The sequence below is a fragment of the Diorhabda sublineata genome, chromosome X, assembly GCF_026230105.1.
Source record: "Diorhabda sublineata isolate icDioSubl1.1 chromosome X, icDioSubl1.1, whole genome shotgun sequence".
NCBI lineage: Eukaryota > Metazoa > Arthropoda > Insecta > Coleoptera > Chrysomelidae > Diorhabda > Diorhabda sublineata.
The window spans coordinates 35,093,705-35,107,907 of NC_079485.1; the positions used below are offsets into that span (position 1 = coordinate 35,093,705).

The window sequence follows — 14,203 nt, forward strand, 5'->3', positions numbered from 1 at the left end:
AAGAACATAGCTCTTCAACCTCAATCTAAGAATCTTGTCTCCATTTATACAAGGCTCTTGTACTAAGGTTACGTCTATATCCTTTTCCGTAAAGTGACATCTTCAGTGGCTGCTTTTATTTGTTAATCCTGACACTTCTTTTCACCAAAATTGATTTATTCTGAAATAAATTTTGTGCTTATTAATTTTAAAGGATAGTTTTTATTTTTTACATTTCAAGAAGAACATGAATGATGTTTATTGAGAGATATCTGAATAGTAATTTTAATTTTAAATACGTCTTGCAATTAGCTGCCACGATAACTGAAATTGATATCGCTGCTGACAAAACATATATAATCAACTTGCTCTGGATAATGTAGCTCAAATAAAATTTTTAGACACCTTGATTGCAAACACAACACATAATTTCGAAGTGCAGTACGACAAGTAGGAATGTTTCATGAGACAGTAAGGAAAGTACTTCAGTTAAACAAAAGTCGCACGTATAAAATACAAATTATCCAACAGCTTTTTGACAAATTTCAAGGACATGATTGAATTTAATGAAACAACAACGGTGATATACAATATCCAAAGAAAACGAATATTTGGGATACCATTCTTGGGAAATATTACTGGATATTTATTAAATGGGAAATAACTAACTGATGAACTTTACCTGAATTTTCTTCAAGGGGTGCTAGACTCCTAAAAACAACTTATTTTGATTAGAACATTAATGTGGCCACTGAACATATTTAGCAAGAAGATCTTATTTGCTGATTGATGTCATTTAATTGGAAACTACTCTACAAATTGAACCTCTTAAAAATAAATGTGTCGCGACTTTCAATATTTTTGAATTTTTTATAGAGGTAGAAATAAAAAGGGACATTGTATATTATTGTAGTAGCCTTAATTTTAGAAAAGCTTAGGTAAACTTGTAAATGAAAAAAATTTCTGAAAAGGAGATAATTTCAATGGCTTTTCCTAACAGGGTTTGGTACATTTTAACTTTTACCAATAACACTTGATAATTATTATTTTTAAAAATATATTTCCTAATCATTTAGTTCAATTACGTATTAGTATCAAAACTTTACACTAATTCATTATCTTTATAAAAAAATATCAAGTATATCGAATAATTCATTACAATATGATTGGTAATGAAATCCTTGTCATCATATCTACACATTGCTTAAATTATCATCTATTTTTTGTTTTGTTTAACATATTCAAAATATTTTTCAATAGTGCAAATATATAACATAAATAAAATAATCTTCTGATAAACGTAATGGTCATATGAATGAGATAACATATTGGTATTACTCTTACTATTTAATATATTAATTTATTTAAAAAAGTGCAGAAAATAATTTGACTATTATTAAATAACAGATAAGAATTAAACTTGGATGTGTGTAATTTGGGATAAGTTCTATAGTTCTAAAATCTGTCGGAACCGTCGATAAATTATTCCAGTGGCGATTTTTTACATACAGTGGTAATGTGTACAAACATGATGTGATCTTTTTGTTATACAGATGTAAATTTTTTTATACTTACCAACAAAATAATGAAAGGTTGAATGAAGCATTAATCAAATAATTTAATTCGATTATTGCAGAGTAAAAACACTTTTCACTGCTATTACTACACCAATATTAACAATTACAATATCTGACGCCCGTTTTGGTCTCTGAAGAGCATAACTTTATCGAAACGCGCGTCTGGCAGTGTAATTGTTAGTGTTAGCTCAATTATTTCAATTCAGCAAATTCTCAAAACTGACTATTTTGAAATATCCTAAAAGCCATAAACATTTTGAATATATCTGATGACGAGGTAGCGAAATTAATAGACATTCATTTCTTGTTTGTGGCTTTAGCTGCTTGACAAAAGTCCAAGGATGTGAGATATGGAATACTTAGTGGTTGTCGTCTAAGGGCTTTAAATGGAAAGAAGCACCATCTTATCCTAACCAGTAATCCACTGAGAATTTTGTAAAAGAATATTAACCATATCTGATTTTCTAAAATTCCTGCTCAAACATTATTCAGAAAATAGAATGTATTCTATCAGGATCCACTTTCAGTCATTTCTTGAGCAATGTGGTATTTGTAAGGATGCAATTTACGTACTTCAAGAATTCATGCTACTGACTTATAATTAATTTCAACATCATTAGATATATGCTTGGTAGGAATATTAAGATTTGTTAACAGATATTCATTTCGATATTTTCACCAAAGGCAGTTTGTCGATGAGTACTTTTCTTTCTCATATGCCCGCAATGCCTAAATTCTATTTTACTTACAATAGTTTACTATATGGATGGCAAATCAGGATATTTGTCTCTGAATTGACTAGCTTCCATTTGAGTTCCATGCGTACCTTTCAGACATTTTCATTTGTTAACTACAAATCCTGTCACATTTTCCAATTTGATTTTCCTTGTAGTTGATTAAGAAAAGAATTATATTCGGTCGAAATAACAGTGTTGCTATTTAATGGGATCAACGATCACTTAATATCTCTAAATTGGTAATATTGAATTTTTTCCACAATATAGACTTATATTTACTATGAAACGAATCTTATTTAACTTCTTTATAGCTTAGAATACAAGGTTATAACGCTTTAATTTAAACGATCTAGTGACTGGACTTTCTCCTTCATATTACTCCATAAACTTGTGCCGAATTAAATATCGATTGTTCAAAATTTCTTGATAGATTAGGAGTACATACATGTTTCCATTTAGTCCTATTTTTTATTCCATTTTGAATTTACTACAGATAATCTATTTAACTTTTCACTTTCGTATAGAATGAAGTAGTTTCACTGTCATATACATAATTTCTCGAATATCCTTTGCAGCATGATTTTTCCACCATAACAATGGGAATTTCCAGTGTTTTGTAATTCTTATGACTCGCATTTTCCAGTGTTTCTTTGAAATATTAGGCAATTGTTTTTTTAAGTTTACGTTTTCGAATTCTTAAGTGAGTTTTATGTATGGAACGCCTCAATTATCTCGGAAACGATTTTTATAAATTTTTGTGTATAAGGATCTTGTGATATAGCCGGTCTTATGGTGGTATTTACATTGTTGTCAGATCTTTCTTTTTTCCGGAAAATCCACTTTGTTATTTCAAATGGATCCCCCTGTACAAAATTTCAAAATCTCTAAGAAATACTTATTATTTTTTATCTAATGTTCCTGATACCTAAATGCCATAATTTCCGCGTTATAGCTACATTTGCGTTATCTCCGTCGAAGTTAAAATTGTTATTGTTGAAGTTTATTGAAAGTCACAATGGATCGTTTATCTGAAAAAGACTGAATTGATATTTTAATGATATTAGGATATGGTGAGAGGCGTAAAAGTTAACAAGAAACATGTAACATCTCTAATAATTTATATCCTAACCGAAATCCCATAATAAGATCTCCGTCAGTAAATAAGTAAAATAGTTTAAAGCGCTGTGACCAGCCGGTGACTCAACTACTTCGCGTCAATTCCTTTACCGTGTGACCAATGAACCCTGAGGAATTACGCAATTCTATCATGTACACTTGCATATTTTATATAGATCATATTTTTTGCCCATAATTTTCTTAAAAACGAGTGAATTTGTTTTTAAAACGCTACATTGTTTCTGCAACACTTAAGATTCTACTCTACACAAGAGTTATTTCATTTTTTCTGCCTTTTCATACTGATCGCCCGCTGTCGCCTTCCACAAATTTATCGCCCCCCTTAGAACCCAAATCGCCCACAGGGGGGCGATCGCCCCTAGGTTGGGAGCCACTGGTGTAGAGAATATTACATGAAAAATAATCAGTACTTCTTAAGGATTCCTAAAAACACAAAATATATAGGGTGATCCATTTCAAATGATAAGGTTCATTATTTTTACGGGAAAAGGAAAGATCTGACAACAATGTAGATACCACCATAATACCGGCCGTATCACAAATCCCTTGCGCTCAAAAATTTATGAAAATGGTACAAGCTGTTTCCGAGATAATTGAGGCGTTCCATACATAAAACTCACTCTGTATATCTATATCAGTACCAGTCATTCAAATATGTTACCGTTTATCTGTACTATATAAATTAACCGTGTGTAAATTGTAAATCTTCCTGTTTGCTTCTCACTAGGGCCAAGGGTGGTGTAAATGACCACATTAAATAAAAGTGTGAAGTGTGGGAATAATGGGCTTCTGTAGGAGTTACAAATTTGTATTTCCCCTTATATATCTACTATTGCAGATGGGGCCTCTAAAATCCGATCCAAACGTACAATCTGTATCGAAAACGTGGTAAAATCCATTTTGATTTTCCATCCTAATTTTACAAACATCCATATTTTCGATATTGTCATAGGAAAGTTGTTGTTTCTACATTAAAGCAACAGTAACCATTTCATTTCCGCATATTCAGAGCAGTTCTTTCAAGTTAACTTGTTCAGCACTTTGTTAACTTGAAAAAGGATCACTCGTTCCAGCAACAGCATGAACATTGATTCATCTATTTTACAAACCACAATTTCATCTGAGTGCAGTGGAAATACAGTGAAGTTCTAATGTAACTTACCCCGGTGGATTGGAAGTAAAATGTTTAATATATTTACATTGTAATTTCTATCATCCGTGAATTTTTCTCCAATACTTTATGCTTGAATGAAATCTGAAAATATCTGTATTATATCCAGTAAACGCGAAAGATGACTGGAGCTTAAATAGAACAATATTAAGTAGTATTTTTCTACCTTACATTGAGTGTATACCTGTATATAAATAATAAAAATGAAACATTTCCGTTTGCTACAAATGTTTTTGGTATTATTTATTTTGATAGGACTTCAGCGTTTTGTAAATATAATAATTTAAATGTACGATCGGGAGACTGTGTATCTGTTTATATAATTAGAATTTTACAACAATAATAACCATTAATCGATACATTAACCGCTAAATACCCCAACAACAGTTCATTTAGGTTTTTTTAAAAAAGTATGGCTTTAAAATTCCTTGTCTGCGACTGTTTGAAAAGCTTCTGTCAATTGAGAATATTACCGACTGAGTAGTACCATTGTATAAAGAATAGGATAGTTAGTTAACCTTATGAGGACATCATTTGACGAGGTGGACGCCACCAATAGATGGCAGTGGAGAGTTGGCGTCCACAGCATGTCTTTTCTTTCTATACGTCGTAGCTTGAATTACGTGTTTTCTTAGCTTTGGTTGCCAAATTACCCCATAACAGATGGCGCCAAAATTATTTAAAATATTATATTCGAACCTTAAGCTGTGTTGTAAAGTTTCTTATTTTGGGTGCCTGTTTCAAAGTTTCAATTTGAGTTTATTATTGTATTGTGTTCGTTGTGTTATTGTTGAGTTTCGTTGGTTGTGCATTTGGATTATTTTTTTATTTGAGAATCTTTGAACTTGGATATATATTCCATTTTTAAGGTAAGTGGATATTATTACAATTAATATACATCACTACTCTCTTAGTTAAATTCATATTATAATAGGCGCTAGATGTATAAATGCTACAATTTCGAAAAAAAAACTGTATTTAGCGAACTACTTACTAAAATGTATTTATACAACAAATAATCACTTCTTTTCAATTTTTAGAAATGGCTGGAAGTGTGGACTAAGTAAGAGATCAGATCCTACAATTAAAATGTACCGATTTCCTGTGAATGACCCTACCAGATGTCAAAAATGGATCATGCACTGGGGTGAATTATTCTTAAGACAATTATTTTTCATAAAGGAATAAAAAATAGTGAATGTGAATAAATGACTGTTTACAAATGTTCAATACTAAACATAAGTAGGTATTTAATTATCGTCAAATAAAAGATAATTCGTCCAATAGTTTTTTCTGATAATGAGTTTATTTGAATTATGGTCGCATTGCATATTATACGAGTACAATGATTTACTATAGGATAGGGAAAATTTGGATGAACAAATAATCCAATTGAATGTTTCCTCACATCCACAAACATATTCAAATAGTGATTTCATTGCTATCAGTAACCATGAAGATGAAGAGTGGTTGAAAGATTTACACAGAACCTTCCATCTTGTTCTATGGGAATTGGAGATAGGAAGCAGTCATTGCAAGAATAAAATGAACGGTTGAAAAAGGAACTAACGAATGCTACGAAAAAGTCGATAACCTGAATACTCAATTGAGAGCTACAAAAAAAAAAGGATTATGAAAACGAAATTCTCTGCGAACGTTTTGTATGGAGAAGGAACTCTCACGAATTTTACAAAATCTCTTGTGAATATGCAATTACGAAATAAGATGAAATCCCCATGGTAACTATCTGAAAAGAAAACTGCCCTGCCATTATTTTATAAAGGACCTAAGAAATACAGATATTTGCGACAAAAAGGGTTTATTTTGCCGGCAATATCAACAGTGACATCATGGGTTCCCAATTTCCGTTGCAAACCTGGATTCAATAAAAAAATTTTTATGCACCTTACTTTAAAGGCGGATACGATGCTGCCTTACGAGAAGAAATGTATTCTGATGTTCGACGAAATGTCTATTAAAAGGAATCTTGAGTACAACATGAAAACAGAGTTTGGAAGAAAGCCTTTACCTGCCAGTGAAGCTCTAGTTCTCATGATCAGAGGAATCTATAGCAACTGGAAAATTCCTATTGCATACTTTGTATCGAATGTCATATTCTTTATGGTGTATAATTACCAAGGCATTGGAAAAACTTAGTGAGACAAAACTAGACACTATAGGCATAGTATGTGATTTATCTACTACCAATCAGAAACTCATAAAGCATTTGGGAGTTAACAAAAACCATCCTTATTTTTTTCATAATGAGAAAAAATATTATAATAATTTCATAAAAAGTGTAGTTATTATTGTTACTTTATTTAATATTTCTGTTTGATATTTTCATAAATTCATTTACTAAAACTTTGAGTGTTTTATTTAGTTACCTAATATGAAGGATGCAATTACCTCAGAGCGAAAATCCGTGATTCCTGACGTTTATGCCAAAATCTAACATTTTTTTTATTTACATTCATTTATTTTAATTTATTCATAAAGTATTTCATAACTTCACATTGTATTGAAAATACAAAATTTTAACTCATCCTACTCTATTTAAATTGAAATCCGTCTGTTTACAATTTAGCTGAAAGTCCAAGTATTAGGTAATGCCATAAGATGTTTATTGCCCAACCGATCTCTGACCTGTTAGAACCTTCATGCTAAAAAATTATCATCTAGGTATCTTTGGAATTATAAGCAACAAATAGATTTAGTTAGTTCCGAATATCTACGACGGTATTTCTTGAAGAAAGGACATATTGCACAATTGAAAAATTCTACAATGTCATTAATTGAATTATTAGTACGATATTGTATTTAGTATATTTCATCTCGTTACGTTCAAAATATTAGTATAGTTAGAACTTTTTACAAGTTATTGTTTTTGATTTTATCAAATATATTAATACAGTACGAAAGCGGAACAAAATCAAAAATATTTTTCCTTAGGAAGGAAGGGGAAAATGGATAAATCACATAAATCAATTGAAAGTTAAAAAAAACATACAAAATAGCCAGGACTTATTTTTTCGCCTCTGCAAAATATCATTAAAATATGAGTGTTTCAAAAATACATTCATGACCGAGATTCTGAAATCTCAAATTCATATTATTTCAGTCACCAAAGGAAAGTATATATATTTTATATACCTTTGTATCTTTCTATCCCAAATTTAAGTGATTAACAGATTAATGAAAAATTATTTGTTTCATGTGCTAGTGCTACACGAACTCATTACAAAAATCTTTTTTTATACATTGAAATTGGTGACAAATTATTAGTAGTGAGATTAAGTTTATTTTCAGTTCGAGATGAATACATGATATAACATTATTAGAAACATGATATTTCAAAATCTATTGTAAAGATTCCTATCTTACCAAAACAATTTAGTTGTTGAAAATGTGCTGTTTATTTCAGATGGCACTAAGCTACGGGTCATTTTTATGACGAACAAGCGTAAAAGTAACTAGATGGCGTGCAAAATTGCCTCAAATGGTTTTAATATTGTACTGTAGTACATTCTGTTATCCGTCTTGTATAACGATGATTTTTAAATAGCTATAGAATCAAAATTTTACGGAATGGCGACATTCGACATTGCCCAGGAAAGTTAAGATTAAAGAAACATTGTCACCCAGAAAAATCATGGGTACCATGCTTTGGGTATACGTTGCTGGTGAATTTTCGATTTTTTATCTAGTAAAGACAAGTAATTCTAAATGAAAGCCATGGCATACTGAGTAAAGACCTTATTTTGCTGCACGATAATGTCCGACCACGAGTGGCGAAGCAAACTCAAGATCTGTTCAGAGCGTTCAGTTGGCAACAAGTTGACTATCCACCCTAAAATCCAGATCTAACGCGTGAGTGCCATGTGTCAAAAAGGATTTGCTGGAGTTGTTAATACAGACAGACGAATTATTTAAAAACGGGATTCAGAAAATAATTAGACGGAATAACAAGTGCCCTAATATTATTCGAAATTATATTGAAAACTGGATTAAAGTAGAGGGTTTCATATAAAAATACAAATATTGAAAAATCTCTGCAATTTACTACTTTTTTTATCCAAATCCGTACTCTGCGTCAATTTAACAAAATTTACTTTAAATCCTTGGAAAATAGTGCTGTTAAGCATATCTTAGAAACACCGCTGCATATAAACATCAAACTTGATGTGATAAGCTTTCAGCATGAGAAGGGAAACAGGTAAATTAAGTAGTTTTTCCAGATTTAGTTTAGAGTAATTTTCAAAAAAATTGCTCTAATTTAATTTCGTTATTACAAACGGTTTACGAAAAAAATCCATTTTTTATATTTTTAGCATTAAATGGTATTAAAAATTAATCCTAACTGTTTTATTATAAAAATAGGTCGGAAATATTATATAATTATTAAGCAAACTTACCTCTCACATATAAGGATTTAAAAAGTGAAAAAAGTTGTAATAAGGGAAGGGTGATGATTAAAGCGAAGTGAAATTTGAGAAATTCTGCAAAATTACTTTCCTTTCCTCATATTATTGGTGTTATTTTTCTTCTTTTTTCCCATTTTCTTGTTCTTGTTTCCTTCGTTCTGATGGGTACACTCAAACTGTTATCTCTTTGCTAATGTCGTATGAAAACTTTTTGCAGCCGCATTTAGAATTAGATCTTTTTCTACAATTGTAAAACATTTTTTGGTGCAGGTGAAAGTGAAGACTGAACTGATTAACTTTCAATATCAAACTTTAAGATCTAGTTGATTACCAAGCAGCTTTTTAACATGATAATGTATACATGAAATATATATGTTGATTAGTAGAGCTAGAGGTTAAAAAAGGCAAGCAAATAATAGTTTTTTTACAAGTTTCCGATACATAATAATTATCATATAAACTTATCTAAACAGGAGTTCCACAAATGGTAATAGTTCAATATTAGTAATTATATTTCCTGGAGTAGAGTTACATCTCTAAAAATTTTAGCACAATAAAATATATTTTGTTTCACAATTTGAAAATTGTTGTTTTACCCTACAAGAGGAATGTTGTCGTTTGGCTGCTATTGTGCATAAAAATATAGGATTTGACATCTTGCACGTGCAAGTAAACTGTTGGATGAATATATTTCCGACTGAACTTTCCTAGATTCTTTTTGTACAGTCTTATAACTTTCAAATCTTACACTAATTTTTGACAAAACTTTCGTGGTACAATATATTGAACGTAATTATCTTAAATAACTTGTTTGTTTTTTCGATATCTTGAATCTGAAAATAAAGTGTGTTTTCGGTCTTAGTTCTTATTATAAGATATTACGAATACACTCATGATGAAAAGCGCAACATATTAATGTGTCTTTAATAGAGAACGCCAATTTGTTAACAAACTTGTTTAATTTATTGTGTTTATCAACTGCACTGATCAGCCACCACAAATTCGAATATTTACGTAGAATGATTGTTGATTAATCAAATGGTTTCCTGGAAAACTCTATTAAACAGTTAAATATTTACTAATCATCAACCAATCGCAGCATACGACCTTTTGAACTTCTTATCATCAACATTTAGATTTTCGAGACCTTAGTGGCATACAGACAACTGCTGATTAAGTAGTATTAGGGAGCCGGTGCTTGTAGTGTTTGTTTCTACCCGTGTCAAATTCAGTTATAAAACTAGAACTTCCGTTTTCATTATTAAATGTTCGATGATGAGGGTTTTTTGTAAGTTCCTAGGTCTTGTCTTTCTCATAGCGCGATGTATAGCTGACTATAGTAAGTACATATTTTATTTTTCAATTTATATAATTTGTGAACAATTTTCTAGAAATATTGTTCAATAACGTGCATGCTTTGAAGATAAAATATTAATACTATCTGTCTGATCCATACAGTCAATTTAAATATATTCAGCAACAATATCAATAACATATATTTCCAGAATATTCAGTTTAACAGTAATAACATAAGTGGTTTTCCTTAGGTTCTTCTTATCATAAGATTGGTTTGGATTTATGTATATTATTTTATAGGTGAAGAAAGATACCTTCTGATTTCAACTTTTTTTATGGTTGTACTAGACGAGTATACTTTAAATACTTTCATATAGTTATTCGTCAAGAATTTAGAGAAATATGGTAACATCATTACATAAAGTGCTTAAGGCTGCCACACACATATTAAATTGATTCTCTATTTTCTCACTCACAGACTTTTAGAAAAAAAAACTTTTTTCCGAGTACTCGTTATGTTACGTCAGCACCATTTCAATTTCGCAATCAGAGAAAAAAATTTAAAGCATCACCTGGGCTAATACATTATTATAAAATTATGAACATCTAGAAATAAACAATGTGGAAAAGTCTTCTGTATTTTTTTTACAAAATTATTGATTGGTTTTCAATACTTGAATAAAAAAATTGTAGGATCAAAATAAAAATTAACCTCATTTTTTACTTTCTCATAACTTAGGAACTGACATTCCAGTGAAACTTATAGCTCCTTGCTTACAAAATATTATCTCTTATGAATTTCCGACAAAGCTGTATCTAAAAGAGTGCTATAGATATAACGAGAAGAAATAATTTTTTTTCCAATTTTGAATTGGGTAGTGTATTATCATTAGCATATAGAAGCATACACTCACTGTCTACAAAAAATTGGTCCTGATTTGCGTCTCCGAATCTTTGTTGGGGATTCATTATTAGGAAAGTATAGTTTAAAGTATATGGAAGCCCTTGTAGTGAATTATACGTATTTAAATTCGTGTGTAATATACAGGGAAATGACATTTTAATAAAGGTTCGATTAAGAGTTTACTGATTTCACTTTTGTGATACAATTTCGGATGTGAAAATTAGCGTTAGTTGTGTTGTATCATATATCCCAGCTATTTTACAATGTTGTACACATGAATATCCTGTCCATGTTTTTGAATTGGATGATTTTGTTATTTTAAGTAAAAAATGAATATTTATTACGAGGTGTGATGAAAAACACAGTGAATTACTTACATTTGCACTTACACCTTACACCGCTTTTATGATTTAGTGGCTTTAGCTTTTGAAACAGATGATAATGATTTCATATCATACAAGATCCATGTTTCACGACAGACACTTAAACACTATCTCACTAAAGTAGCTGTAGTAGCAGTTTAACGAGGTGGAGCGGGCTTAAATTTATCACTCTTTGTCTCAACACACGAAGGTATGAAGATATACTACATATGTAATTTTTAATATGCAAACTCCTCCGTCAATTTTTCAAAATTCCACTTCCTATATAATTCAATTAGTAGTAATTCAACTGAATGTGTCATTATTTACAACAAGTTTACAACGAAACTCTAAACAAACATTGTCAATAGCTAACAAACTTTAGCTTTCTGTCTGTTGTCGCAAATTTTGTGGTTGATAATGTTCACTTATAATTTGTTCTCAAATCTCAAATTTGTTTCTTTCGCGTTATGGAAGTTTCTGTGATACGAATCATATATCTGACTATTGTTGGTCTCTGATACGTTTTTGAAAGACTACATATCAGAGAAGAGTGATGAAATGAATTTTTTTAGAATTCAATGATTAATTTTTTTTTATACTTACATAGCTGAAATTGAAGTTGATAAAGGCAGTTTGACATATTTGACAATAAATTGCATGCATTTTTTTCCAAAGTCAAAATATTTCATATATTAATATTGCACATCGTTTGACATTATGCAAGTCTTTTACCACTCCATTATAGCTGCCTCTAAGAAAATTTTACAAGTAAATCAAACAAATTCCTGACGTCAAATTTTATTTATTATTTTGTGACCGATTTAAAAATTAAAATAGCAAAGCTAAGTGAAATGAGTAAAAAAGTGATCAGTGAATAACTGGCAATAATGATATCTGCTGCTGACTCGCTTTTGGAGCCTGATGGACAGGAGAAAAGTACCCAGACTTCTCCCTATAATTGCAACTTGCACGCATTAAGCGTGGTATCAAATCGTTAATGTTGCAAGTGCGAGATTTAGCAAGAAAAAATTAGCTGAACTTAATCTGGGCTTGCTTTTTATCAAGGAATATTTCGTGTTGCATTGCATTGCACGTAGGTATTGCATCATACCAAGCGGCTTTAAAAATTTTATCGATTAATTTTTGAAAATAACATATCATATGTAGTCAGTGAAAGTTGAAGTTTCTTTGGCAACAAATGTATTGTAAACTAATAAATCAGTGCTTCAACTTGCTTTCATATTAAGATCTCGACATGTTCCTTGACACGTTGAAAGTATTTTCACTCTGCCATTGTAATACTTCTAAAGATTCTTGGAAAATTTTTTTTATTGTTTCAGATCCATTAGAAAATCCCAATGTATGTGGTGTGCCAACTTGTAAAGGTATGTGAGGTTATTCAATTTATATGAATTTGAATCAGAATAATGTTCAGTTGGAAGATTAATTTCAAATAATCCGATTTCATCAGAATATTGTTAAATTATTTATTTTCAGAGTAGGAAGCTACTAAAAACATTTTTCAAACGTAATTTTATAAATGTATATCAGTTTGTCTTGTATCTAGTAAATTACTTTGATCTCATTTTTAAAATGATCAATTGCGTGAAACTAACATGATTATTTGCTTTAACAAAATGCTCCAAGTTATAAACATAGGTTTACTCTGGTATTTTTATTTCAGTAAATGATGATCAGCGAAAATTCAAATACGGCCCTGGAAACGAACAAACTTACAATTATATAGTAGAAGTGAAATCCGTATTCAACGGAACAAGTAAAAACGAATCTAGCCTATTTATCCAAGGAAAAGTGATATTAGGTTTTCTAACACCATGCGACGGTCTTCTTTACCTATCCGACATAAAATTGAGTGGACACAGACCAAAAAATGGGGAGGAGATAACTGAACATGTTAATAGCATGGAGTTTGCTGATGCTCTAACTACTTATTCTGTGAGGTAATTTTTTTCAACCCCAGGAAAGTTTTTTTCTACAATTCGTCATATTCTGTTAATAATATATAAATAAAAATTATGGAAAATCAGGAAAAATTAAGAAACCAACAGATTCATGACTTAAATAATACGCTAGTAGATTAGGCAGATACTTATAAGAGCAAAACTTATGATGGAACTTAACTGTAATTTGCATCAATATTAATAAAAATGCACTAGGGATTTGACAACAACCAGAAACTCTTTTCGCCTCATTTAGTACTTTCTTCGTGATTTAGAGAAGACTAATATATTCTTTTCATAGAATTATAACATCACTCAGCCAGTTCCTTTGTTGCTGGCATCAATATTTAACATTTCTGGTGATGAGTGACTCATATTTGTGCTGTGGTTAACTGTATCTACAGTGTAGGTGTAAAGTCCAGGCAGCTTTTCAATTCATTATTGTATCTCAACGAGAATTTATTTCCAGACTTATTAATAGATAAATTCACACTATTTATATACTTGTCATAATAGTTATCAGTGAATTACTAAACTACTCCCCCTTTTACAATTTGTTCACATGGATTACAATATTCAATCTTTTCTCTTTAACCGCTTTCTGTACTTTCAAGTAAATTCGGCCACAATGGCTAATTTTTACTAAATCGTT

General features: G+C 30.5%; 1 protein-coding gene across 1 annotated transcript in view; it reads left to right on the plus strand.

The window, feature by feature from the left end:
• The first annotated feature begins 10,190 nt into the window (after positions 1-10,190).
• LOC130451874 (uncharacterized) overlaps positions 10,191-14,203 on the plus strand; it is a 146,102-nt gene continuing 142,089 nt past the window's right edge. The window contains exons 1-3 of the mRNA XM_056791235.1: positions 10,191-10,364; positions 12,931-12,975; positions 13,275-13,551. Coding sequence (XP_056647213.1) covers positions 10,298-10,364; positions 12,931-12,975; positions 13,275-13,551 — 389 coding nt within the window. The 5' untranslated portion in view covers positions 10,191-10,297. The remainder of the gene's footprint in view (positions 10,365-12,930; positions 12,976-13,274; positions 13,552-14,203) is intronic.